Source organism: Chrysemys picta, chromosome 10 (assembly GCF_011386835.1).
Source record: "Chrysemys picta bellii isolate R12L10 chromosome 10, ASM1138683v2, whole genome shotgun sequence".
Lineage (NCBI taxonomy): Eukaryota > Metazoa > Chordata > Testudines > Emydidae > Chrysemys > Chrysemys picta.
The window spans coordinates 33095883-33123827 of NC_088800.1; the positions used below are offsets into that span (position 1 = coordinate 33095883).

At 40.3% G+C, this 27945-nt stretch overlaps 1 protein-coding gene across 8 annotated transcripts in view; it reads right to left on the reverse strand.

Moving 5' to 3' along the window:
• VPS13C (vacuolar protein sorting 13 homolog C) overlaps positions 1-27945 on the reverse strand; it is a 213820-nt gene that overhangs the window by 7716 nt on the left and 178159 nt on the right. For 7 of the 8 annotated variants that reach the window (XM_065558347.1, XM_042853814.2, XM_005285023.5 and 4 more), the window contains 9 exons: positions 24742-24881; positions 24217-24298; positions 23564-23677; positions 22946-23021; positions 18759-18922; positions 13065-13110; positions 11425-11548; positions 10463-10577; positions 284-375 (listed from right to left, as the gene is read on the reverse strand). In XM_065558347.1, the coding sequence (XP_065414419.1) occupies positions 284-375; positions 10463-10577; positions 11425-11548; positions 13065-13110; positions 18759-18922; positions 22946-23021; positions 23564-23677; positions 24217-24298; positions 24742-24881 (953 nt within the window). Of the gene's footprint in view, positions 1-283; positions 376-8258; positions 9680-10462; positions 10578-11424; positions 11549-13064; positions 13111-18758; positions 18923-22945; positions 23022-23563; positions 23678-24216; positions 24299-24741; positions 24882-27945 lie in introns of those variants that run through there. The other variant, XM_008164095.4, reaches the window with a different exon arrangement.

Here is a 27945-nt window from a genome sequence, read left to right on the forward strand (position 1 = left end):
TGCCACAAACCACAATGACATTGATTAAGATCTATTTCCAAGCAGGTACGTTAATATGAAGAGATTTGGTTCCATTTTAAAATTTTTATAGGAACAAAATAAAGGAAGTTTAAAATATCGGGAAATAGACAGGAAAGTTCACAGAAGTTTAACATAACTTCTATAGGCCAAAGAATAATTGATTTTTATTTATCACACTAAGAAAGAGACAAAGCCCTGAAAATATGGAACGCTTCTAAAAAGCAGCTTTTGAACAGATATTAGGCTATGCTGATAGTAATACCTATTGGTAACAACAAGGTTTGTCTTCTTGCCTCCTGGAAGCACACAGTGGTATCGATAACTTTCTCCTTCCAGCTTTCTGATATGAGAGTTCTGAAAAAGGAAAATGAAGATTTAAACTGGGTTTAGTTTTAAGAAAAGAAGACAGAGGGGACCTGTTAACAGTCTGTTATAAAGAGGACTTCATGAGCACTTAAGAGAGGATGAGACATAATGAGCTTAATCTACAGCAAGGGAGATTTAGGTTAGATATTAGGAAAATCTTTCCAACTATAAAGGTAGTTAACTTGACTTCCTGAGGTCCCTTACAGGCCTACATTTCTAGGATTCTAGGAACATATTTTAAATACTCAATTTATATTGGATTTATTATTTCCAGGTCAAAAATTTATCTAGTCATTTTAGTTCTTTGAAGTTATTTCATGGGAGTCTCACACCCAAAGTTAAGTCATTTTTTATATCTGTTCAAGTCCTCAATCACTCAAACAGGTGGAACATTCCTATTAATTTTTTCAACTGTCATTCTTTTTCTGCCATTGGTTGTCTAGGAGCTCTCTCCTTCTGCCAAGCCTCACATTGGATCCTTGAACACAAGAGTGAGAATCCTGTGATATGTTGTTTAAAGAATATGCCTAGTTTTAAACATACAACTCAGATCATGATCCAGAGAGAGGTGTCCTGCACAAGAAACTATCAGGTTGAATCTACTCAGCACCTCTCAGGATCAGGCCTTTTATTATAAAATGTTAGCAAGTGAAATGTTAGATACAAGTATTTATGGAACATATAGGCTGAAAAGGAAAATGCATATTAAATCCAACATCTCAGGTATGTTTCTGATATATTAGTAATAGGGAGCTGAGTCTTCAAGTAAGAGTAAAGTTAAAAAAATTGTTTTCTTTTCCAGCGAGTTTTTATGGACTTAATTCTGTTAAACCAACTTCTTAGAATTAGCAACGTTTTATCTGCTGTTTAACTGAAACATGACAATTCAAGAATGTAAATACTGTCTGGGGGCTGTCTGTAAACTGGTTTGTATTAAGGTACACTTAAAATGTGTACCATTTGAGAGATTCAGTCACTAATATCTAACCTTTATCTTTCGTGATAAATCACAGAAAAATGCCAGGTACTGACATTTCACAAACACCAAAATACAAGCAATCTCCTCCACGCATTTACACACACAGAAGGTATGATAATGATAATACTGAGGATATGAGACTGATGAGGATATGACAACACATCTGTGGGCTCTGGAGAGAGCAAACTGACCAAATGACAGTAAGTTATGGAGGTAAAACAAACAAAAAATGAAATCATATTGAACACACAATTTTAACTCCACAATCATATGCAGACAAACTTACACACATTAGAGAACTTGCTTCTTGTCTTATGTGGTAAACAATGATTTAAAATCCAAGTCCTTCCCTTGAATTAACTTTCTTGTTTACAATCTGTATGTTGTGGGGAAATACACACATAAGGTTGCTCAACTGTAAGGCAGCTTATTAAGGGCAGGGGAGGTGATTTGCTAGGGTTAAAAAGGAATGTTAATATGGCAGCCTAGGATGTGCGCTGTAGACTGCTTTATGCTCATGTACAATTAAAATGTGTAGCGTTTGGGAGATTCTGTCACTAATATTCAAATTTAGACCATAACCGTTACAAATGTAGTACACCATGAGGCATGAATCCTGCATCATTTATTTTATGATTTATATGATTTATCATACTTGGATGGGTTTGGATTAAGTTTTGGCAATAGCAACTGTAACAAAAACAACATCTCTACTTTCTAAGTTCACAAAACCAACTTCACACTTCATTGCTAAACACAAGAGATTTCAATACACAAGAGTATTTGAGATATATTTTCGAATAAATGTTTAATAAGATTTCAGCTCAATATTGTCAAGGCACTGTTAAACATTACTATAATTTTGCATCTGTATTTAGCCATCTAGAATTGAAGAAATTTTACATTACTGTCTGAAGTCTTTGTAGAATACATACAACACTTCTAAGAAATAATATTTTTAATTAATAAAATGAGCAAGATAAAGCAAATCAATGCATGCCAGTTTTTTTCTAAATTAACCCAACTCCCTACACTGCCTGTTAGAATGCAGCATCCACTGTCATCATGTGTGAAACTGATGCAACTATGTGGGGTAATGAAAGGAATAATGAAAACCACGCATCCTTTGCTTAGAGGGATGCAAAATGGCTTTGCCTTGGATAAGAATACAGCTAGTGCCTATCCTTCTGCTATCAAGATAATCCAAACCTTACTTAATTATATAACTGATTAACATGAATACTTTTAGCTCCTCATTGCTACCAATGTTACTTAATTTTCTTTGGGTCAAGTTCCAATACCCTTACTCATGCTGAGTAGTAGCATATTTTGTCAGTTGTCCCACTTAAATCAGTAGGCTATTCATGAACCTGAATGACATTCAATGGAAGAAAGGGTGAAAGAATTTGGATCCATTTTTCTTTAGTAATCCCCCTTTTAAAGCTAAATTTTTAATTCTGTATACTTCTTAAACAAATACTCACTATATTAATGTATATCTATCAAGAACAATAAAAGTTAAGCTTAACTTTGCTTCTTTCTTTCTATATTCTACTGTGTAGGCTACAATTCCTGTTTAGCTCAAGTAAAATACATGGAAAGGTCTCAGAGTGATCATGGTTCACATCAATACCAAGTCCATTAAAACAGGTTTCAACACTTATTTAGGTTTGCTCTTCATTTTCACATATTTAAAAAATCTTTCCAAGCAACTTAAAACATATTATACATTGCAATATACATAATCTTTCAACTCAGTTAAAATAGATTAAAATTTCAGTGTTTTAAGTTATATGGACTTTGTGCACCTTTGGAGTGGGTTTCAATAACAAGACACTCCAATAAATCTTTTAAAATCCAATATCCATTTCTTTCAGTCACCACAAATCATTACAAACAAGTTTCTAATCTATTGTAGGTTCATGTTATGACACACTTTCAAACCAGACTTCTGATATTCTAAAATATGCAATGCCAAAGAAATGCAATGTCAAAGAAATGAGAAAGCAGGAGCTTCACATTCAACTGTTGATCCAGGAAAATTCTTCACATCCCTCCAAGTTGGAGAATGAAGGCAATGTATGAATTCTAAAATATATAACCTTCAATCTATGTAATGGACTTCCTACACATCTGAAGCATGATTGTTTTACTACTTGAAATAAATGGAGCAAAAAAACATTTTGCCAGCTTCATTCCAAATCCTAAAGTTAGGTGTGCATATTCAACGGCTGATTGTGAAAGACAGCACATCTCAAACTGAAAATGGAAACCTGCTCCTACATTTGGCCATAAAAGATTATCTTCTTTTTTTCTTCTTTGTCTGAACAATTAAAGTCCTTTTTGAAGAAACTCAAACATCTTTGGGAATTTCAGTCTGAGACATGAGAATCCTCTTCAATTTCCTTCTTAAACAAGCTTAAAATGCTGAAAAGGGATCAGCCTTAAATAAAAACTTCAACTTACACTTTTATGTGCAGTAGGCTAGCTGGTTATCTTGCTGCTATTTTACTAGCTTAGCTGTCTTTAAAAAAATTAAAGCCAGTTAAAGATACAGAGATGACAAATATATTTCAAAATAAAACCACCGTCTCTAAATCCAAGTCAATGCCATTTCCTGTTTCTTTTAACAATTTTGAACACACTGCTATTAATAAATCAATAAACAAACCAACAAATGTAGCTGGAAAGTCTGAGAATGCAGCATTTCATTCTCAAGAGCTCCTACACTTTTCTAGGGGAACATCTTTTTGGGGGAGAGGGACAGAGGGGAGGTCTTGGATCCCTTACCTCCATGTCCAACTTACTGCTCTTTCAATAACCATTTATGGACAGTCATTTTCAACTCTCTTACAATACAAGACTGAATAGGTCCAAGTTTAGCTTTTAAATTAGAAAGTAGGTTAAGTGTGTCTACATGAAACTTTGGAACTTCTCTGTCCCCAGTGATAATCGCATAATCCTTGACTTCAGCCTGCCATACTGAAATACCCAGTTAACTCTTAGGATAACTGCAGTATTAAACAATTGACCAGCTCTACCTGGCATCTTGTTCTAAATGTGAAAATTTATTTTCAAGGAAATTATATTTACTGTCATTTTAAAAGGCAACCATTTTTCAGTTTGTCAACATTTTTCAGTCATGATTTTTGATAGAACAATTACAAGACAGACATTTTTATTTAAAAAGGGTTTTGATAAACAAGCAGTTTCTAGGACCTCTGATAATGTTTTTGATAAAATGAATTAAAAGACATTAATTTTTTTTGCAAGATCTACTACCAAAGGGAATTGGGGAATAACTGTCACTAGATGCATTTAGGGCTGAACTGGACATCCACTAAAATCACTCCAGCTAATAAAGAAGAACAATCATAGACTCATAGAACTGGGAGGGACCTCGAGAGGTCATCTAGTCCAGTCCCCTGCACTCAAGGCAGGACTAAGTATTATCTAGACCATCCCTGACAGGTGTTTGTCCAACCTGCTCTTAAAAATCCCCAATGATGGAGATTCCACAACCTCCCTAGGCAATTTATTCCAGTGCTTAACCACTCTGACAGTTAGGAAGTTTTTCCTAATATCCAACCTAAACCGCCCTTGCTTCAATTTAAGCCCATTGCTTCTTGTCCTATCCTCAGTGGTTAAGAACAATACGTTTTCTCCCTCCTCCTTGCAACAACCTTGTATGTACTTGAAAACTGTTATGTCCCCTCTCAGGCTTCTCTTCTCCAGAATAAACAAACCCAATTTTTTCAATCTTCCCTCAGAGGTAATGTTTTCTAGACCTTTAATCATTTTTGTTGCTCTTCTCTGGACTTTCTCCAGTTTGTCCACATCTTTCCTGAAATGTGGTGCCCAGAACTGGACACAATACTCCAGTTGAGGCCTAATCAGCACAGAGTAGAGCAGAAGAATTACTTCTCATGTCTTGTTTACAATACTCCTGCTAATACATCCCACAAAGATGTTTGCTTTTTTTTTGCAATAGCGTTACACTGTTGACTCATATTTAGCTTGTGATCCCCTATGACCCCCAGATCCCTTTCTGCAGTACTCCTTCCTAGGCAGTCATTTCCCATTTTGTGTGTGTGCAACTGATTGTTCCTTCCTAAGTGGAGTACATTGCATTTATCCTTATTGAATTTCATCCTATTTATCTCAGACCATTTCTCCAGTTTGAACAGATCATTTTGTACATGTACACGCTCCAGTAGAGGTCACCATCCCATGCAAATTATTTCACATTCCTATAATTGCATAACGTGTTAACTATTTATTAAATATGAAAAGTTAGCTCGCTTTATCAAGAGGTTTTCTACCTTCTTTGTAAAGCACCATTATAAGCCCTTAGACAAATAAAACAGATAAAGCCACTGCCCTCCCTACATATGGATTAGACTGAAAGTGACTTCTGTGTGGAGTTGCAGAAGTTGTGGGGAACAGAGTAAAACAACTCCTCACTAGTGTCATGATGCAGCAGTCAGTCACAACTGCAGTTTTTACATTCTGGGCTATAGACGGCCAAGACAACTAATGGCACACGCTATCCCAAGACTTGTTGGTGAGTAAATGAGTCTATTCCAACCTTCTGCACTAACCCTGAGCTGGTCAGCTATGGACACTCTAGTGTAGGGTGTTCCAGAGATTACAATCCAAGAAGCAATGTTACTTCCTCACAGTCAAAGTTTTTCTGGGATACCAGTCTGCAGCACCCAATTAAATCAAGTGCCTTTCATGCATAATCTAGCTTTAAGACAGAACAAACCACCACCACCTGGTAGTTTGAGAGAGTAAGGCATTCTTCCTCAAGGTTCCAAGCCTTTGTCTTAATTATTTTTGAAACTTATATTTAATGTTAGAGGGGCATCCTAAATTTTATAGGCCTTGTTGAAGACTGCATTTTAAGCAGGGACTTTAAGCAGGAGATGGTGGACACATGGTGGACTTGGTAAGGAAGTGAGTTCCAGATACAGGGGGAAATAAATGGTAATAAGTGGGGAAAAAGAATTAGTAGCTAGGCATTCACATTAGGAAGAGTGAAGGGGGTGAGGAAGGCAGCAGATACACAAGAGTGGGGTGGTGAGAGGGAGATAAAATTTGAGAAGGTCCAATCAAGTGACAATGAGAAGGCTAAATTTGTTGCAGAAGGCAAATGAATCCTAGTGATGGGATCTGAGAAAATGTATCCACCTGGTCCAGGGAGCAGTCTAGGTTTTCACTGAAGAACTTTAGTTGAATTACTTCAGCAAGATGAGGCGAGTCAGTGTTTCAGACATGATGTGTTAAAAAAGGATTTCAGAAGCAGGAAGAAAACAGCCTGGAAATGCTGTCATGGTAAAGTGGCAGCAGGACTTCATGGCAGCATGAATGACCAGTGGCAGAGAGGAAGAAAGTTGAACATGTCAGTGGTGCAAGACTGAGTATTGGAAGCTACCAAATGCAACAGAACGAAAGGAACAAAGACTGAGACAAGTTTACACTACAGTAACTCATTTACAACTAAAAATAGTTGTTTTCTTAAGCTTATACTCTGGCCAATTCAGGAGGAAAAAAACCATGAGAATTACACTTAAATTATTCCTGGTGGAATTCTGCACCAAAAAAATAAAAACGTTGTACACAATATTGTAAAATTTTGAAAATTCTGCATATCTTATTTGTTAAAATACCACAAAATAATTACACCAGTTTCAATTATTTTGTTAATTTATTTCAAAATACCTGTCAGCAAGTATGTCTGTAACAATACAGAAAACAAAAAAGATTCAAGAAATGGTTTCTGGCAAACAGATTTCTTACTTGGCATATTAATACAGAACTTTGAGTAATAATTCAATTAAACTACAAGACAGAAACCTATTTCCTGTACCCCTCAGTAGTAGTGCAAAGGCTTGGGGGAGTCAGGGGTAACAGAGGAGCTGAGGGAGAGGCAAGTAATTCCTGGGCAGGAGCCTGGGAGTGAACCTGAAGGTTTGTTGGGTCTGCTCCAGTCCCTGTGTGTCCCTGCACTCCCCTTCCCACCCATCTCCATGTGTCCCTGCACTCCCACTCAGCCACTCCTCCTCCCTCGTCATGTGTCCCTGCATCCCCCTATGCCACCGCATGTGTTCCTGCACCCCCACTCCCATTCAGCCTGACTCAATGTTTTCACCACACTAGCTCCCGTGCCCCCACCCAGTCTGTTCCCCCCCACTAGCTCATCTGAATGCCTATGTAACCGCCCCCCCAGCAGCCCTGTCTGCCCCACACTGTCCATCCCTCCCATATCCCTTGTCCCCCCACCTGGCCCCATGACAGGATACTATGATGGGGCAGTGGCTGCCCCCCTCCCTCTCTGCAGCTGGCTGCTCTGGCCCTGAGCTGGCTGCCCACTCTGACACCACAGCAGCCCCTGGTGTGCAAAAGATGTAATTGCAGCACCTCCCCAACATAATCTGTTTTCTGCGGGAACAGGGAAATCTGCGGGGGGACATGAATTTTGCACATGCGCAGTGGTGCAGAATCCCCCCCCAGGAATATGAAATAAAACATCTATGTTTCACTAACTGTAAGGTTCTGACAAATTTAGTTCAAGAAAATTCAAAATTAGGACTCAGATTGAGTTATTATTCAGTGTTTTGACAAGTGCAAGCTTTTTATGAGAAAAGGGTGATTTAGTTTAAAGGCTAAGACTCCTTTACTAAATGTCCTATTTTCCTCGAAGGCTCCCTCTGTATTTGTTTGATCATTAAAACAGATCATGTGGGCTATGCTACACCACCACCCTAATTTCTCAAATGTACAGGTATAGCAACAGCATTGAGGGGGGTGGTGGAGAGAGCTGTTTCACAGCAACCTTAGCATTTCCTGGCTTCCGACAGAAAGAAAATTCAATATGGAAAACTATGTACAGGAATATTTATTTTTAATAATATTATCAAACTCTAATCCACAAAAATTAGGTTAAACATACAAAACTTAGAGGCTACGTATATGTATAGCAGCCAATTTCCAACGTTAATTGTGCGACATCTTTCCTTTTCATGTACCAAAAGCATTTTCCCCACATAACAGACCAGGAAGTCTAACATTGCACTGAAAAGTGTTTTTAAGCAATAGAGTGACAAGCACACACCTAGAACTAACATTTCTATTTTTATTTAATATGGTATGACAAATGGATGAATTTTAAAAAATTTGCTTTTGCACTCTAAGTTTAAGACAGTGTTGCTTTACAAAAGGCTGCAACTATTTAATATTAAGAATTTTTGAGAAGGGAACTGAAAAAAATTCATGCTAGTGCACAGAGATGCACTCAAGCACCACAACAACTCCAAAAAAGAAGTGTTGAGTACTGATCACAATCTTATTAATAATGTTTAAGACAAATGTTTGAAGCCAGTAAAATTTTTTGTCAACAGCGTATATGCATAAAACATAGAACAGACATTTTGTTGCTAGTAAGATTAATTATTGGTTTCCCTAATATGAAATGTCACACATCAAGGAGAGACTTGTGGCTTCACTCACTTTAAAAAAGTTGGCATTTACATACTAGGGATTACAGTTTTAAATGATGTGTAATAGTATGTATATGCATCGCATAAAATGAAATACAAAAGGTTTATTTGGGGCAAAGGGGTCGAGTCAACCAAGCCTTCTGTTCCTTGATTGGAAGAACATGTTATATAGAAGATTACTCATTTTTCATTATAAACATGGAATCATGTGGCTAGTCAGAAGTGTCAAGGGCAGACCTATAGCAGCTTATTTAAACCACGAATAGAAGCATTTTAGTTGATATATTTTCAAATTTTATATAACTGACTTATGAAATTGCAAAAGCATTTTCATAGACAGGAGCAAATTTTTTATTCATTTTTAGTAGCCATGCTTACTTTCCTTTCTTGGCATTTTTAAGCAAGATCACTATTTAAATACCCTCCAGAGAATGCTGACTAGCCAATGAGCATTTTATCGTCTACACTACCATGAATATTTCTTTAGTGACCACTTTATTAAACACTTGCCATTCAGAGCTCAGAAGTGAGGCCCAGCATCATTAAAAAACAGGAAGAGGAAATGATTTCATGTTAGTGTGTACTACCTTCCCGTGTTACCCTTTGGACCATAACAGGTAAATTAAATTATCCAATTCATAGTAAGAACAAAATAAAGTGCCATTCAACTGCTACATAGAGGTTCTAATAGAAGTCAATGAATATTTTGAGTTTTTTTATGGACTCATGCCCTTAATCTAAATTCTTAAAGGCCCATGAAGGAAATCATGAAAAAGTATGGAAAATGTTTACTCCATTATTCCAGTTCTTGCTGCGTATGCAAGGGGCGAGAGAGAGAGAGAGAGAGAGAGAGAGAGAGAGAGAGAGAGAGAGAGAGGGGACAACATTAGAAACCCATGCAGAGGGATCATAAACAATAGTTGATATCTACAGGAAATAAATGCAATCATCAATAATTAAGATGCAAGTTTCAGTCTTAACTTAGAAGTAAACATTTTAAATTAGTTATTTTGTTCCAGTATTTTTTATTTTTTATCATAACCAATACTTCAGCTAAATTATATTTGAAATCTCAGCCAGCGTGTTCTTAAAGTGCTTTTCCTGTTTCCTGTCTTGTTGCATTTACTCAAAATTAACTGGATTAAAATTCCCCTGTATATGAGAAATAGCATTCATTGTCAATATGGCACCAATGTCTAACACCATGCAGGTGGTCAACCAGACTAGACCATCATATGTGTTGTGTAGCTTTTAGCACACTACCATTAAAAATACAGATTGAAAACATGGGAAACGTAAGTAACAGGATTAACCGCCTAAATATTGTCCCACAAGACTGTCCCTCAAATGCTAAAATATCTTCACCCCTCCTTTTTAAGCGAGGGTCATAGTGAAATATTTAACACAAAATGAGGAGATGAGCAATTGGTAAAACAGAATATTGAAAGGCTGTGCAGTAATCGGATTTACTCTGCATAGCAAATATGTTAGTTCTTCATTGTGACTAAAGTGTGCATTGGATGGTAATAGATAGGCAAGCTCCTCAATGGTTAGAAAATTTAGGCTGTACCTAAGTTAACAATGCAACTCCTACCTGAAATAAATCATGACCCTCAGCTTCACCCCTGTCATATGGCCGGATAATGCCATCTTCATGAATGAGACGTGGAGGACGGAGATTAGATACCTCTTCAGTTGATTCTGCCACCCTGTCAAAGACCAACAATTTCAATGTATTCAGAACTACTACAGACTTCAGTTTGCACCAAAATTGTTTTTGTTACTTGCATTTCTTTTATTTTATTTTTTACACTAGTTTAGTCAGCACAGAAGTTATTTAAAATTCATCCCCTCAAACCTTGAGAGATCCTGCTCATACTTGCTAGCTAGCCATGAATTATACAAATACTTTGTGTCTCATGGCAATCTGTAACATCGCCATCCTGCATCAGCCAGACAATTATGAAACTACATGCCTATGGGAGAAGTTTCTTCCCAACTCTAAAATAATTATAGACTCTTCTATAGCTTAAGAAAGAGTTTTTCAGTTGCACTTTCAGAAGCGCATAAATGATTTAGGATTACAAGTCCCACTGACAGTCATTGCAGTGGTCTAGGTTCTACAGAAGGGTAAAGTGAGAGATGTCTGTGAGCATTCAGGAGCTGAAAAATAACGTTTTTAATTACTAAGTGTTCTATGTTTTTATTTAGTTTCTACATTCTTGTATGGACTTTCAGTTGGTACACCATAATATAGGACTTTCATTTTATTATTCATGTTTACCTGGAGCTGATTTATAACCTCCATATGACACTGTAGTATATTAAGTTATACTGTAATAGCATCAGTCTCAGCTGGTTGTAGCACTCTTCCTTCACCTGGCACCTAACAGAGCATCACTATGGTGCACTCTCAGACCTCCTATGCATCTTGTACTTTAATCACATCAAATGGCAAGCAAACGTATGTTACCACTGTATCTCTAATCACACACTGCACATACCTGAGAACATTTGGTAAACAGACTATCAGCAACTCCCACCCCATCATTTTACCTCTGAATTCCCTGGAAGGTACTGCTTGCCATATCTATGATGCCACCTGTTGGGCGGGCCACAACACCTACAAGCCCTTTCCCAACTCCTTTGAAGAATCCAGCTGCACCTTCCTTTTTAGCCCCTTCAGAAAAGGGAATACAATATTAGTTACATACCCTTGCAGAAGATCCAAATTCTAAAGTTAATCCACCTCCTGCTTTATGCAGACTTAACTTTAATTAGAACAATTCTGTAGATGAAACATTCCAAAATAGCTGGTTACATGCAGTTCAGCTCAGAAAAAATACTATGTATTAATGACACCTTTTGCTGTACAGAACCTCCCCAGTCTGTGTTTGGTGATACAGCTGTTCACCTTAAATCTCATTAGCCCTTCAGAACCAACACAGCTAAGAGAGGGTGAATGGGATTCTTCTTTCTTCTACACTATCAAAATTGTTTACTAAAAAAAGTTACAATTATCAGAGCCAGTTACATCAGTGCACTTCCATTAAAGACAATGAGGTTCCTCCCAGGTATGATTAAGAGCAAAATGTGAAGACTATGGATTTACACAGATGCAACTAAGGTCAGAATTTAGCTTCCCAAACCATTCGCACTGGTGATGATGCACAAGTAGAAAGAACCAAACTACAGTGTGTAGTTTTTTACCATTTTTACAGAATCACTGCTCAGAAGAGAAGAACAATTCAGTTGATTTATTAGCAACCTGCAAAAATCAGGTGAAATTTAGTGCCATTAACTGACTTATATTTAGATGGTTCTTCTGTCAACATTTAAGGTATTGGGATTGTAGATCTGTGAGAGTGTCCTGATTGCTTATCTAAATGCCAGATTTTAAAAGTAGCAATTATACCTATTTTTTCATCTCTTTTACTCTTTTTACCATGCATCATATTGATAGAGTGAAGCAGGCTTAAAACAAAAAAACTACCGGTCAGGTTTAAGCACAAGCCAGTTAAGCTTCACAATGAAAAAAAAAAGCAAAAACAGACCAAATGGTTAAAACATACGTTATGTTTAGTGTGGCTCCCACTCTAATTATTCTTTACTGTGTCACTTACACAACAACACAAATACTACCCGTGCTATTATTCAACATCTAATTGTACACACACACACACACACACACGCATGTGCCACCTATGGGGTGAAATACCTTAATGCATAAAGGTCTATTTTTCTACTACTTTGCTGGTAGAGATAGTTACTCAAGCGCTAGCTTTATACAGTTAATTTGCTGATACAGAGGAAACTCTACTGAAAGTGTCCAATAGCAAAAATATCTTACATTTATATGGCTGCTGTTCAGAGAAAGTTTTCATTTTAGATTTATTCATATGCAGCTGCACATGATATTATGTGAACTGGTCTGTCAAAGTCTACATGTGAATTTGCACAAGAACCTTTAGTAACAACTGTAAAAATATATGAAATCAAAACTAATTTTTACAAATGACATGATTTTATTTTTAAAATGTTACTTTTGTTCAGAAACACAAAAATAATGAGCTCAGATCTAAATAAGTACTATCATGTTTAAGTCAATATTTCTTAATAGAAAGTAAGTTATAAGTAGTACAATGTGTTAGCCTTCTGAAAAATGGGCTTTAGGTTTACTAATAATTTTTGCCTACCTTCTACAGGTTTAGTGATTATTCCAGTCACACCACCAACAATACCCTGAAAGAAAAATGATAGTTTAATTAAGTCAGCACTTGAAAGCCAGAAATGCTGAAGCGTGATTCAGCCACTAGGTGTCTCTCCTGCTGTGTTTTAAAATTAACATTTAGACAAAGCGTTCAAATGGGATTTTTCCTAAGGCTTATTTTTGTTTATTATGAATTCCTGTTGACACAATCATCATGAAAGAAAACATCTATGGAATAATTAGAAGACTCAGGGAACTAGTAAACTGGACACAGTCCATCCCTGCCAGATACCATGCTAGAATCTTGACTGGTAGTGCAAAACAACAGCTAAGTTACTATTCAATTGCTGTTCTGCAGCCTACGTCACAGAATGTGACCAACAGACCACTGGGGCCAACTGGCAGAGGGCATATACAGCGGTTTACAGAGTTCCCCTATGTAATCATTCACCAAAGAGTGGGGGCATGTGAGGTCTCTACCAAGAGCCAGTAGCTTACTGGTCATCATAATAATTGCAAAATGTATGTACAATGATAGTTAAGGAGTTACGTGTCTTTACGGAAAATTATGTTATTAAGGTACATAAGTTAACACAGGTCACCAGAGGTGATAAACAGGATCTATTCAGGCAGAAGGGAGTAAACACTTATCTCTCTGGCTGGTCATCGTGTACTGAGTGCCTTTCAATGGAAGTCTATTTGCAATAATGAGCCTGATGCTAATGAAGAGCTTGTAGAGTCGATGAGGAAGGAACACACAGGAAAAACAACTAACATGGGATCCTGGTTATAAATAAAGAATGGATTGTTGGGGGATAACTTGGGGTGGAGAGAGACAGCTTTCACTGAGGAGACAAGCTAAGCATAGCTTGTTTCATGAAAAAGGGATCACAGCTTACCTGGCTGAGAAAGACAAGTGAGCAATATTATAAGACACAACAATAACTAGTTAACTAAGCCTAAGTTCTAGAATTAATGTTATAATGGCTTCTCTACAGAGAGAGAGTGTGCTGCAAGTCAGGATGTAAATTTACAGCATACTAGCCTCCCAAGCACTAACTGGCCATGCAGACTCTGCTACCACACATTAGAAGTTCTCTAAGCCAGAGTGCACTTGGGAACTTCTAGCACACTTTGCTACCATGAACTAATAGCTCTCCACATCAGACTCTGCATGGCCAGTTAGTATGCAGCAGGTTTGTGCACTGTAGAGTCACGTCCTGGCTTGCCACTAAGGCCTTGTCTACACTACAAGGGAAATTTGATCTAAGGTATGCAATTTGAGTTATGTGAATAGTGTAACTCAAATTGACATAGCCTAGATCTACTTACCACGGGGTCCACACTAGGCAATGTTGACGGAAGATGCTCTCCCATCGACTCCCCTTTCTCTTCTCGATCTGGTGGAGTACAGAAGTGGACGGTCTGCGGAGCGATTTGCGGTTGAGTTAGCGGGTCTTCACTAGACCCGCTAAATTGACCGCCAATGTATCGATTGCCGCTCATAGATCCACCGGTAAGTGTAGACAAGCCCGAGTATCCATCTAGGTAAGCCTTGATTGAATATGTATCGCAACAATAATTTGACTAATCTTAAATGAGTGCTTTCAGAAATATCCAAAGTACAGTAAAGCCTTTTGGGAAAGAAGGTCACTAATATGCTGAATAGTTTTATAAAGTAAACAAAAGTTGTCATTGAATGGATTAGGCAGTACCCTAACCACAGCAGTACTAAAAAGATTAATGCTTAAGATTGGCAGTACGGTATAAGAATAGCAAACAGGCTTTTATTAATTTGTCAGTAAACAAGATTAGAAAAAAGCATTTCACTCAATGTACACTACTGAGCAAGTATGGGAGCTTAAATGTTTTTTCTTTTGAATATCAATGATTAGCAGTTCCTAATGTGCTTAATTTGCATTTCACGTAGCAAATAATTCTAGCATAAAGATGATAGGGTATGAATCAAAACCCACATTAAAAACAGACATTGGACGTAAACATGGCCTTTCATCTCCTAGGAAGAATTTCTCACTTGAGATAAAATGGATCACGTTGGCACTTAGCATCCATTCCAGAGAAACCTCATGTACATCCATTTCAGAGAAACCTCGTGTAGGTAACGTAGTGTTTATTTTGTGGTAATTTGTTCCATGCTCATCAGACCTTTAACAGATTTTTTTAAAAAAATCATTTTGTTGCATGTTACTTCAGATTAGAAGCTTGCTTTTCTTCTCTGGTGAAGCAAATGTTCAGTGATCTGAATTTGCACACGGGCCCTTTTACTGCATCTTATAGTTGTTTCTGTCACAGACAATAAAGGTGGACACAGCCTTCTTCAATTGTTCACCTGGGGAGTGAGTTCTTCCAAAACTGAATACAACTAGTAACTTATTTACATATGTAATGATAGGTGAGCTGAGAGTGCTGCCTGTACTTAAGGCTCCCCCAATACTTCCTATTATGACACTGTTTTCAGTTCTTCTAACCTGTCCAGAACCTGAAAAATTTCAGCTGAAGTTTTACATGCTAGGTCTCTGACTCATATTCAACATTTTTGGAAAGTTTTAGCAAATATGTTACATCTGTCTCTGAAAACAAGACTAGGAGAAAATATTTTTGCCCATGTTAAAAAATATTTTTATAACTGTTTAATTTAGAAGCTCTAGTAGTGTCTCCGTACTTTGGAGCAATGAGGGGTATGTGTACCCCACATAGACCCTGAAGAGGTTAATGTGGGCCTGAGAGGTCAATTAACATACCGAGCAGCATCTGCAAGGAAGAGAGCAAAAAAGCTTAACTGATACCAAAACCCAGCTTGGAAGGGCTGCAGGGAGACAATCTGTAGTGTCTCTCTCTGGGGGATAAAAAAGGTAGGATATGATCCAGGGAGGCAGCAAGGAGTCTGAGGGAGAAGACCTTGGCTGCCAGCTACAAGATCCCAGGGTTTCCATACCAGCCACCAATGTAGCTGGGGCCGTAGCACTGATCCTGTGGATTTGTGACAACCTCCAACCACCAAGACAGATGGAAGGCCCACTGTAAAGTCTATCGCTGGGTGTGACTCTGTTACCCTGGAAGGAGTGGATTAAAGCATAACCTGGCCAGAAGGCCAAGCTGCAGGGAGAGAGACCACCGCAACGATGGAATGACTATTGGCAGGGGGTGCCATACACAGAGACTGCCACCATGCCTGGCCACAAGGAGGTGGCTCCTGAGGTGAACGAACCACTTTGCAAGCAGGGACTTGAAATTTGGCAGGTGGGTCACACCCTGGGGTTGGCAATCTGTTTCCTTTGTGGTTTCCGTGAGAAACAGCCCACATTTGGCCAAATTACTATCTTCCTGAAAATCTCAGTTCACACATGCTCAGTAGAGATTTTTTTTTTTTAAAAGAATCTGGCAGCTAAATTCTCTTAAGAGTCCATCTGTACTTTCCATGCAACATCTCCTCACAGGTCCTATTTACCCAGCTGACTGGGCAAGACCATCTTGACAGAGCTATTGAGTATGTTCTAGTCCAGGGAGGCAGGACCTGAGAAGCACCTCCACTGGAATTGCTCCTCCCAACTGCCAGGAGCCTCTATGGTGTGGCATAGGAACTGAGAGAAGAGAGATTCTCTCCTGTGCTTCCAGTGCTCCCCCGTAGTGCCCAAGTAACTTCGTAGAATCAGCAGCCTAAATCAATGCAGAGAGGACAAGAACCAAAGTGGGGTACGGGAGAGAAGGAGAAGGCAGTTTGGACAAGGAGCCCAGGGTGGGGAGGGAGGAAGAAACAGGGAGATGGGTGTGAAGAAGACTGGGAGCCAGTGCGTGGGGTAACCAGGACTCTGACAGGGAGTTCAGGGACGAGGAGCCCCAAGGGTCAAACTGAAACAAGAAGCTGGGGTAACATGGGGAAGTGTGAAAGAGACCGGACAAACAGAAAAACTGAAGGAGATGGGACAGAAGGTCTGTGGCCAGTAGAGGAATACTCTCCTCCAGAACCTACAACAGAACTCAAGATTATATACACATGGAGGGATAGGTAAATATAAGATAACAATATTTCTATAGGTAATATTATATACCTGTCCCTCCATGTGTGCTCCCCAACTGATGAGGGATGCATCCATGGTCAAGGTCTTTGTTGGGAGCAGGGAGTTGAACGGTATTCATATAATGGATATGCGCACACACATTTTTTTGTCTGTGTTCCCATCAAGTAAGAGAGTACAAGAACCTCTGGGGAACCCTGACTAGCAGGTTGAGTCTATGCTTGAACCAGGGTATACATAGTCTGTAACCAAGCCTTCATACATCGGACATGAAGCCCAGCTAACGGGATCACATAGGTGCTTGTGGCTATATGATCCAACAGTGCCAGGATTGTATGGACATCCTGAGGGTCATCAGGGTTCACTGTATGAGACTGATGGAGAGGAACTAGTCATCTGGTAAATATATCCTGGCAGTCACAGCATTCAACCTCATCCACAACTGTGGCTTCTAGGGTGGACTTTTTCAGGTTCACCCTGAATTCAGTCTGTCAAAGAGATCTAGAAGCTGCTTCTTACGTTTCACAGTAAGATTGTCCCTTAGGAGCCAATCCTCTAAGTAAAGGAATACTGTCGCTCCTTGTCAGCAGAAGTAACCTGCCAGCACTGATAGCACCTTGGTGAACATTCTTGGTGTTGCCCAGAATCCAAAGGGAAGAATCCTGTACTGACAGTGTTTGTTGTATGGAGAGCATGTGCAACCTGAAGGGCACTACACATAGGGACAATCACTCAAGATCTAAAACCCAGTAAGTTTCAGGCCACAAGAAACTTGCTAGCCAGGGGGAAGGGGATTAAAGTGGTTGGAAGGGGCCCCAGTTGGTCCTTCCCTTTTTACCTTCAGCTTTACTCCTATGTGAAAGAGTGGGAAGTCAAATAAGGAAAGGAGTGGAAGCCTCCTTCCTTCTCTGTTCCCGATACAGCTATTATCTATAAAATACATTAATTGCATGGTTCTTCACACTTACCCATCAAGATAGATTTTTTAAAATAAAATACCCTTGATATGAGCTTCCTACTTTGCAAAGGCAAGCTACAAAAAGACAGCAGCTCAAATACTATAACTGATATTCTTTCAGAAACATTTAGCATATTTGTGTTAGATCTACAGAAGTTGATAATAATGAGCAGTAATACTTAGGTCTTACAGGACAATACTATTGTTAACTAGAATTTCACTTACTTATGACCAGATATTATCTCTTGGATTTTAACTCTCAACACTCCCCGTTCTGCCTCATGTCACATATCTATACTATTAGGTGTCTTATTTTTCAAAATACATGTATCATTGTCAGGAACAGAACACACTTCAGAATCTAAGTACATTACATTTCAGAAATGTTGAAGCAATTTGTCTACATATGCTTCCTCTTCAGATATTTTTTAAAAATTTAAAATCTTTTTATGACACTCCCAGGTAGATTCTAGAAGAAACAGAAAATAAATCACCCTACAATAATATCCACAACTCCATGCTATGTAAATATACTTTAATTATTTTTCTTCAGTTTCTGCTTCTTTTATTAGTTCATTAAACTGAGTATGGAGGATACCATTAAATTGTTTCATATACGTAGATAATGATTTTCTAGCACAGACCCAACTGTCAGTTCACTGTACGTTTAGTTTGAATTTCATACCCGTAAAAAGCCTTTTCCTCCTTTGGCCAAACTGTCACCAAAGTCCTTTGGCTGACGGCCCATCTCCTCTCTCCGTTTTTGCTGATATTCTTTGTCCATAGTTATAGCAGCCAAGCCTTTTCCAACTGAACCAGTGATCCGAGATACCACCCCAGCTGCGCCCCCTGTCAGCCAAGGAGAGATTAAGTCACATGGTTCCTTCTTAATATTTAAAAATGGACAAACCATAATATACAATTTAAACAGCATGCAATTCAGAGAAATCTTTTAGTGCTAAAGTTAACAATATGATCATTTAGTAAAATCATCACACTAGAAGCATGGAATACCACATTACCTTTCAAGCAACAGGCTCCAGTGTATAGGCATGAAACTTATTGTAGCAAAGGACAAATATTTCATATAGACCTGGCATGCCTTGAAACATTTTTAGCACAGTCAGGTTCATCCTCTGTTACCTGAATTTTTCCAACAACTGATACAGTATTTAAAATAGATGCTTTAATAAATTAGCCAAAGCAATGGTTACTATCTTGGATATGTATCAGAGGGGTAGCTGTGTTAGTCTGGATCTGTAAAAAGCAACAAAGAGTCCTGTGGCACCTTAAAGACTAACAGATGTATAGGAGCATAAGCTTTCGTGGGTGAATACCCACTTCGTCAGACGCATGCATGTATTCAGCCACGAAAGCTTATGCTCCAATACATCTGTTAGTCTTTAAGGTGCCACAGGACTCTTTGTTGCTTTTTATCTTGGATATACTATTCATGGTCTCCAAAAAATTTCTTCAAAGTCTAATACTTATCACTTGTTTATCATCCCAGCACTGACAATGCATTCTACATTTTCATAAATTAGCTGCCTTTTTCTCCATCATGCTGAAAACTAGGAATTCTCAGTTAATTGCGTTTACTATTAATAATCTGCAAATGAACAAAGCACTTGTAGAATGAGTGGCAGACTTTATAACACCTAGCACAGAATCATAGAATTGCAGGACTAGTAGGGACTTTGATAGATCATCTAGTCCAGTCCACTGCACCGAGGCAGGACTAAATATTACCCAGACGATGATTCCTGACAGGTGTTTGTCTTATTCTTAAAAACCTCCAATGACAGAGATTCCACCACCTCCCTAGGTAATATGTATCAGTGCTTAACCACCCTTATAGTTAGAAAGTTTTTGATAATGTCTAGCCTAAACCTCCCTTGCTGCAGTTTAAGCCCCTTTACTTCGTGTTTTGGCCTTAGGGGTTAAGGAGAAGAATGTATCACCCTCCTTTTTATAACAACCTTTTACAAACCTATAACAACCTTCTGCCTCTTCTGAGAGGGCTTTGATGGGGAACCTTCTCTCCTGAAGGTACTCAAAGACTTATGTCCCCCCTCAGTTTTCTCTTCTCCAGACTAAACAAACCCAATTTTTTCAATCTTTCCTCAAGGTCATATTTTCTAGACCTTATATCATTTTTGTTGCTCCCCCCCGGCCTTTCTCCAATTTGTCTTCATCTTTCCCCAAGTTTGGTGTCCAGAACTGGACAGAATACTCCAGTTGAGGCCTTATCAGTGCTGAGTAAAGAGACTTTAAGTGAAACGATGTTCAGAGAATCCAATTTCCCCATAAGAATGAATGTAAATGGGGGGCTAGGTTCCAGGGAAAGATTTTTTTTTGCCATACAGTACAGTATTATAGTTGGGAGATGCCCCCGCCTTACCCCACACAGGCACAGCCCACTGGCACTGGAGACAATGAGGCAGGCAAGGAGGCTGAAGGTGCTGTAGGCTAGGAGAAGCACATTGCGCAGCAGCAGCGGCAGCTTCCCCTACTCTGCAAGCACCAGGGCCAGGGGGCTCAACCCTTGACCCGCCCACGCCACCCCTTCCCCCAAGCCCCCACCCTTAACCCCACTCTTCTTTCCCTCTCCTCTTCCTCCTTTACTCCGCATGTCACATCCTCGCTCCTCCCCCTTCCCTCCCCTGTCTCCTGCCTGCAGCTATCAGCTGGCTTGCAGCGTTTAGGGGGCAGGAGGGAGGGGGGGGAAGAGCGAGGCCATGGTGTGCAGGCTCCTCCTCTCTCCCCTGCCTCCCAGACACCGCAAACCAGATGATTGCCTTGGGCAGGAGGCAGGGGAGGGGGGGGGAGGTGTGCCGTGTCCTCACTCCTCCCTCCCCCCTCCCTCCTGCCCGCGGCAATCAGCTGGCTTGTGACGTTTGGGGGCAGGAGGGAGCGGGGAAGGAGCGAGGACTCCGCGCAGAGGCTCCCCACTCCCTCCCCTGCCTCCTACCCAAGGCAATCATCTGGTTTGCGGCGTTTGGGAGGCAGGGGAGGGAGGGGGAGCCAGAGCGCCGAGTCCTCGCTCCTCCCCTCTCCCTCCTGAATGCCGCAAGCCAGAGTTGATCACCGCGGGCAGTAGGCGCTGATCCACGGGGTCTGCCAGCGGGCAGGAGGCACTGGGGGGGCATAGAGGAGCTGATGGGGGGCTGCCAGCTGTGGACAGAGCAGACACCCAAACATCGTTATAGTTAAGCATTGCACAACTTTAAATGGAGCATGTTCTGTAATTGAGCAGGGTCGTAAGATCGAAACAACGTTAAGCGAGAGGACGTTAAATGGGGAGTTACAGTATTCTTCTTTGACGGGATAACAAGCTTGGTGGATAGGGGAGAAGCAGTAGATGTGGTATAGCTTGACTTTAGTGAGGCTTTTCATACTGTCTCACATCACCTTCTCATAAACAAACCACGGAAGTATAGCCTAGATGAGCCTACTGTAAGGTGGGTGCACAACTGGTTGGAAAACTGTACTCCAGAGTAATTATCAATGGTTCATAGTCAAGCTAGAAAGATATATCAGGTGAGGTCCCATAAGTATCTGTCCTGAGTCAGGTTCTATTCAATATCTTCATAAACGATTTGGATAATGCCATAGAGAATACACTTTTATCAAGTTTGTGTACGATACCAAGCTCGGGGAGGTTGCAAGTGCTTTGGAGGACAAGATTATAATTCAAAATCATCTTGACAAACTGGAGAAATAGTCTGGAATTAAAAGGATGAAATTCAATGAGGAAAATGAAAAGTACTATGATGAGGAAGGAATAATCAGCTGCACAAATACAGAATGGGAAATGACTGCCTAGGAAAGAGTACTTTATTAAAATGGATCACAAACTAAATATGAGTTAACAATGTAAAACAGTTTCAAAAAGAGCAAACTTCATTCTGGGATGTATTAGCAGGACTGTTGTAAGTAAGGCACAAGAAATGATTCTTCCACTTTACTCAGCACTGATAAGGCCTCAACTGGAGTATTCTGTCCAGTTCTGGACACCAAACTTGGGGAAAGATGAAGACAAATTGGAGAAAGGCCGGGGGGAGCAACAAAAATGATATAAGGTCTAGAAAATATGACCTTGAGGAAAGATTGAAAAAATTGGGTTTGTTTAGTCTGGAGAAGAGAAAACTGAGGGGGGACATAAGTCTTTGAGTACCTTCAGGAGAGAAGGTTCCCCATCAAAGCCCTCTCAGAAGAGGCAGAAGGTTGTTATAAAAAGGAGGGTGATACATTCTTCTCCTTAACCCCTAAGGACAAAACACGAAGTAAAGGGGCTTAAACTGCAGCAAGGGAGGTTTGACTTCTACACTATCAGAATTGTTTACTAAAAAAAGTTACAATTATCAGAGCCAGTCGCATTTTTCAGGAACATAACTACAACGTTAAGTGAGGAGTTACAGTATTAGGTTGGTTTGACAGGATTTGTTCTTGACAAATCCATGTTGACTGCTACTATCAGCATATTATCTTCTAGGTGATTATGAACAGTTTGCTTGACTATTTGCGCCATTATCTTTCCATGTACCAAAGTTAAGCTGACTGGTCTATAATTTCCTGGGTTGCCCTTACTCCTTTTTTTTAAAACAGGTAGGTACTATATTTGCCCTTTTCCAGTCCTCTGTGATATCTCCCATCCTCCATGAGTTCTGAAAAATAATTGCTAATAGCTCAGAGATCTCTTCAGCCAGTGTTTTCTAGCACAGCTTCTGCCATGATTCCCATGATTAGTGTTTTGAAAATGCTTCTCAACCAAATTAAAATTGCAAAAGCTCTGCAAAGACATTTGGTCATACAGTACAAGAACTAGGTTAATAAGTACTTTTGTCAATGACAAAGGTACATGATACATACCTACTGTGTGACCAAGAAGACTCTTTACACCAATCACAAAGCCCTCAGCAAATTCTTCAGGTCCTTGAACAGCCCCCTAAAGATGAAATTTACTACAAATTAAAATACAGAGAGAGAGAGAAAACCCTCTCTTCATCCTACAGCTCTTCAAGAATCAAATGGCAACTGCTGTGCATTGGAAAATGTCCGTTCATTTAGGGTATGTCTACACGGTGATAAACCCATAGCACTGAGTCTCAGAGCCCAGGTCAGCTGATGGGGCTCACGGGACTCAGGTTTCAGGGCTAAAAACAGCAGTGTAGACGTTTGAGTTTGGGCTAGAGCCCAAGCTCTGAGATTCTCCCCCCTTGCAGGGTCTCAGAACCTGAGTTCCATCCCGAGCCAAAACATCTACACTACAATATCATAGCCCCCATGCCCAGCAAGGCACAGTTAGCTAACCCGGGCCAACCGCAGCCATCCCATGCATCTTCTATTGTGGTATAGACATACCCTTTAACAAGACATTTCTTCAAGTAGCAAGTGTCACAATTTCCCAATTCTTCATCAGGTTCCAAAATACTTTTAGCAATCTATAGTTAACTGACTAATACAGTGACCTAAAAGAAGAAATCATACCTGGAAAGGCTCATAGAAGAAAGCCTCAACACCCTCAGACAAACCTCTGATTAAGCCAAATGGATTTCCCAGGACATCTAAACCCAGTACAAGAACATACATCTGCTTCAAGAACTAAATGAAGAACAAAAGTGGACATAGTACATATCAGCTCTTGTTTAACACTACACCCAAGTTAGAATTAAAAATCTATATAACATAGCTTTTTAAATCTTTCAAGCACAAGTAAGATGGTATTAAAACAGTGGCTTAGCAGAAGTACTGCGTAATGCTATAGACCAGGATAAAAGCACTACATGGGCACAGGAGTAAGTATGCTCTGTTTGAGTGATTGTGAAAGGGTCTGGCTATGACAAAAGATGCGGCACATGTACAAGTAGCTCTATTAGAATGTCATGGTGGATGATGAGTCTAGTACTGTATTGACATAGGTGGGCAAAAGAAAAAGCAGGAACTGTTGAAACTGAAATCCATTTGAAGTAGAGGTAATTCAGGTTTAGATGCTTTGCCACAAAAATGACTATGAACAATGGATTTGTAAAATTAATAGTTTATACCCAAATAAACTATTTCACAAAAGCTTCACATTCCAGGCAGGTATATTTATCCTAAAAATATATATTTAAAAAGTAGAATTCACTGAATGAACTTACTTGTTCACTATAATGTGTAACAACTCTCCTTAGTAGCTCGTCTCTCCTGTAAAACTGATACTTAATTTCAAAGAAAGCAAGTCTGAAAGACAAATAGGAACTTTTAATAACTGAAAAAAAATCTTTTATGGACTTAGTAACTAGAGATTAGTATTAGAGTATTTAACTAACCTATACCTTTCTATTGTGCATTATTCAGTAATGCAGTTAGAGCACTACTTTATACATTTGTAGGGAGCAAAGGATACCAAGAGATGCAGTGCCAGGATTTAGAACAATTAGATACCCTTCCTTTCCCATTCATCTCCTTCCCTCGAGGAGCTCAAGTCCGCTTTTAAAAATAACACACATACTTTACATGCATGTCACCTTACTTGATTACAGAGCAATTAAATTCATTATAATCGTTAAATCAGACCTATCATTTACTGACTACTGCTGAAGAACTGAAATACCTGCAAGAATTCACTAACTCTATTTACAAATTTAACAGTCAAAATCTATTAGCCAGAAGTATCAGCTTACTTAAATATAAGATCATCCACATCAGTCAGAGTAGCCCCAATACTTTTCAATAGCAAGTTGATCGAATGAATAGCAATCATTTCTTTTTTGTCCTTATCTGATTCTTCTCCACCTGAACCCAAAGACAGACTCAAATGCAACTACAAGACAAAAATATTTGTAACGAGTGAAATCAACAGGTATATATGAAATCCAACAATCATGTTTGTAAATTATTTATATTTAACTTGGTTTTTAAAAATTGCACTACTTTAACAGTTACACCTGCAATGCGCTTAAAAAATAGTGATCAAGTTCCCTTAATAGCTCTTTTATTCACCCATGTGTAGAGCCATGCATGGATACAAAATTTGGATCCGCATCCATCTGCAAGCTGGAAACATGGTTCGTGGATATCTGTGGCTATCCGTGGATTTGCAGGGCTCTACCATGTGCACAGAGCACAGTAAAACGCAAACAAAATCCTCTGTTCATAAAAATCGTGAGAATAACGCCAAAGTTTATTCATAAGTCATGATGACATCAATCAAGTTCACTGCCAGAAAAGAATGTGGAATATAAGTGACTCATTTGGGTCCTGATGGAAATTAGTATTGGCAAAAAAGGCTTGTATTTTAACTATCCTGAATTCTTCTCTGGAACTACACATTTCACAGTGTTGACAATATGTGATCTCAGTTCTGAGTCTCTTCAGGCAAACAATGGTTACCTTTCATAACTGTTGTTCTTTGAGATGTGTTGCTCGTGTCCATTCCGTTCTAGGTGTGTGCGCGCCCACGTGCACAGTTGTCGGAAACTTTTGCCTTAAGGCTGTTTGTGGCGCCCCCTTGAGTGCTGTGCTCACGCATCAGTATATTAGGCACCACCAACCTTATGCCCTCTCAGTTCCTTCTTGCCGACAGCTCCGACAGAGATAGGAGGGTGAGTAATGGAATGGACATGAGCAACTCATCTCGAAGAACAAAGTTATGAAAGGTAACCGTTTTTTCTTCTTCGAGTGCTTGGTCACGTCGATTCCATTCTAGCATTCTCAAGCAGTATCTAGGGAGGTGAGCTCAGAGTTCACAGTTTCATGGCTTGCAGTACTGCCCTACCAAAGCAAGCATCGTCCCGGGCCTGCTGGGTCAGTGCGTAGTGGGACGTAAACGTATGGACGGACGACCAGGTGGCCACCATGCAGATGCCCTGGATAGGTACCTGGGCTGCCAAAGTGGCCTGTGCTCTGGTCAAGTGGGCAGTGACAACCGCCAGGGGCAACACCTTCGCTTGATTGTAGCAGAAGCGAATGCAGGCAGTGATCCAAGAAGAAATTGTTTGGGCAGATACAGGGTGTCCTTTCATCCTGTCAGCCACCGTGATGAACAATTTTGTAGCCAAGTAAATGTCCTGGCTTGAATGAAATTGAGACACCATCTTGGGAAGGAAAGCCAGGTGTGGTCTCCGCTTTCCATTGTCCTTGTAGAAAACCGTATAAGGCGGCTCCAAAGTGAGCGCCCGAATTTCCAAGACTCGATGGGCCGAAGTCACCGTGACCAGGAACACAATCTTCCAGGACAAGAGAAGGAGAGAACAGGAAGCCAAAGGCTTGAAAGGGGACCCCGTGAGCCATTACAGCACCAAGTTCAAGTCCCTCGGAGGAACAGGATCCTTGACGTGCGGGTAGAGGCGCTAAAGGACCTTGAGGAATCTGGCAGTCATGTCCTGGCCGAAGACTGACCTGCCCTTGAGCAGTGGATGGAACGCCAAGATGGCTGCCAGATGGATCTTGATCGATGAAAGGGACAAACCCTGGAGCTTGAGATGCAGAAGGTATTCCAGAATGAGCTGCAACGAGGCCCGCTCAGACTGGACACCTTTTTCTGAGGTCCAAAAAGTGAACAGCTTCCACTTAGCCAGGTAGGTCGCTCTGGTAGAGGGCTTTCTACTTCCCAACAGGATCTGCTAAACCTCTGCCGAGCACTGCTGTCCCACTCATTCAACCACACAACAGCCAAACCATCAGGTGCAGCGCTGCCAGGTTCGGAGGCAGAAGACTGCCGTGATTTTGGGACAGCAACTCCGGCCCAAGACGCAACTGCAACGGAGTTGCCACCGAAAGGTCCAGCAGCGTGCTGTCCCAGTGCTAGCACAGCCAGGCTGATGCCATGAGGATCACCTTTGCTCTGTGCTGCTTGATCTTCATAAGGACCCTGGGGAGCAACAGCACTGGAGGAAAGGCATACATCAGAGACCCCGACCACAGGAGTAGAAAAGCATCCGACAAGGGCCCCCTGTCCAAGCCTCTCATCGATCAAAAGACATGTCATTTCCTAATCTGTCTGGTTACGAACAGGTCCACTTGGGGAGTTCCCCACTTACAGAAGATTAAACTGACCACCTGGCGAGACAAGATGATTCTGCTGAGGCAATCTGCCAAGGCGTTCTTGGCCCCTGGAAGGTGCGCTGCAATGAGACATATACCGTACTGCAGACAGAGGTCCCAGAGCCTGAGGGCTTCTTGACAGAGGGCCGTCGACCTGGCTCTGCCTTGCTTGTTGATATAAAACACAGCGGCATTGTTGTCTATAAGGACCTGAACCACTTTGCCCAGTATATTAGGTAGGAAGACTTGGCAAGCCAGACCAGGTGCACAGCCCTGAATTCCCTGATGTCAATATGCAAGTAGTGATCGTGACTGGACCAATGACCTTGCCAGCCAGGACTCTAACTTAACACTACAAAGACTAGCTAACTAACTACTATTAACTATACACAGATTAGGTAGAACAAAGGACTATGAAGAACCACTAATGCTCTTGCTAAAGGCAAGATGAGGCACTCCAACCGTCATGAGCAGTAAGAAGGAACTGAGAGGGCGAAGGGTCGTCGGCGCCTAATATACTGACGCATGAGCGCAGCACTCAAGGGGGCACCACAGCCGACCCTACAGATACCGCTAAGGCAAAAGTCTCTGACAACTGTGCACGCGGGCGTGCATACACCTAGAATGGAATCAAAATGAGGAAGCACTCGAAGAAGAACTACCTGTTTAGCAAGTAGGGGGACTATTCAAAATTTCTCTACCTTTGCAGGGAGCAGCATAACAGAGAGCCTTCTCTATCCATATTCATTAACTGCTTACTGCATCAACCTTATTGTGGGGTTTCTTAGTATCTCTCCTTGCTTAAGTTTTGGTTTTGTTTCCTTCCCCCTCCCCCCAACTGT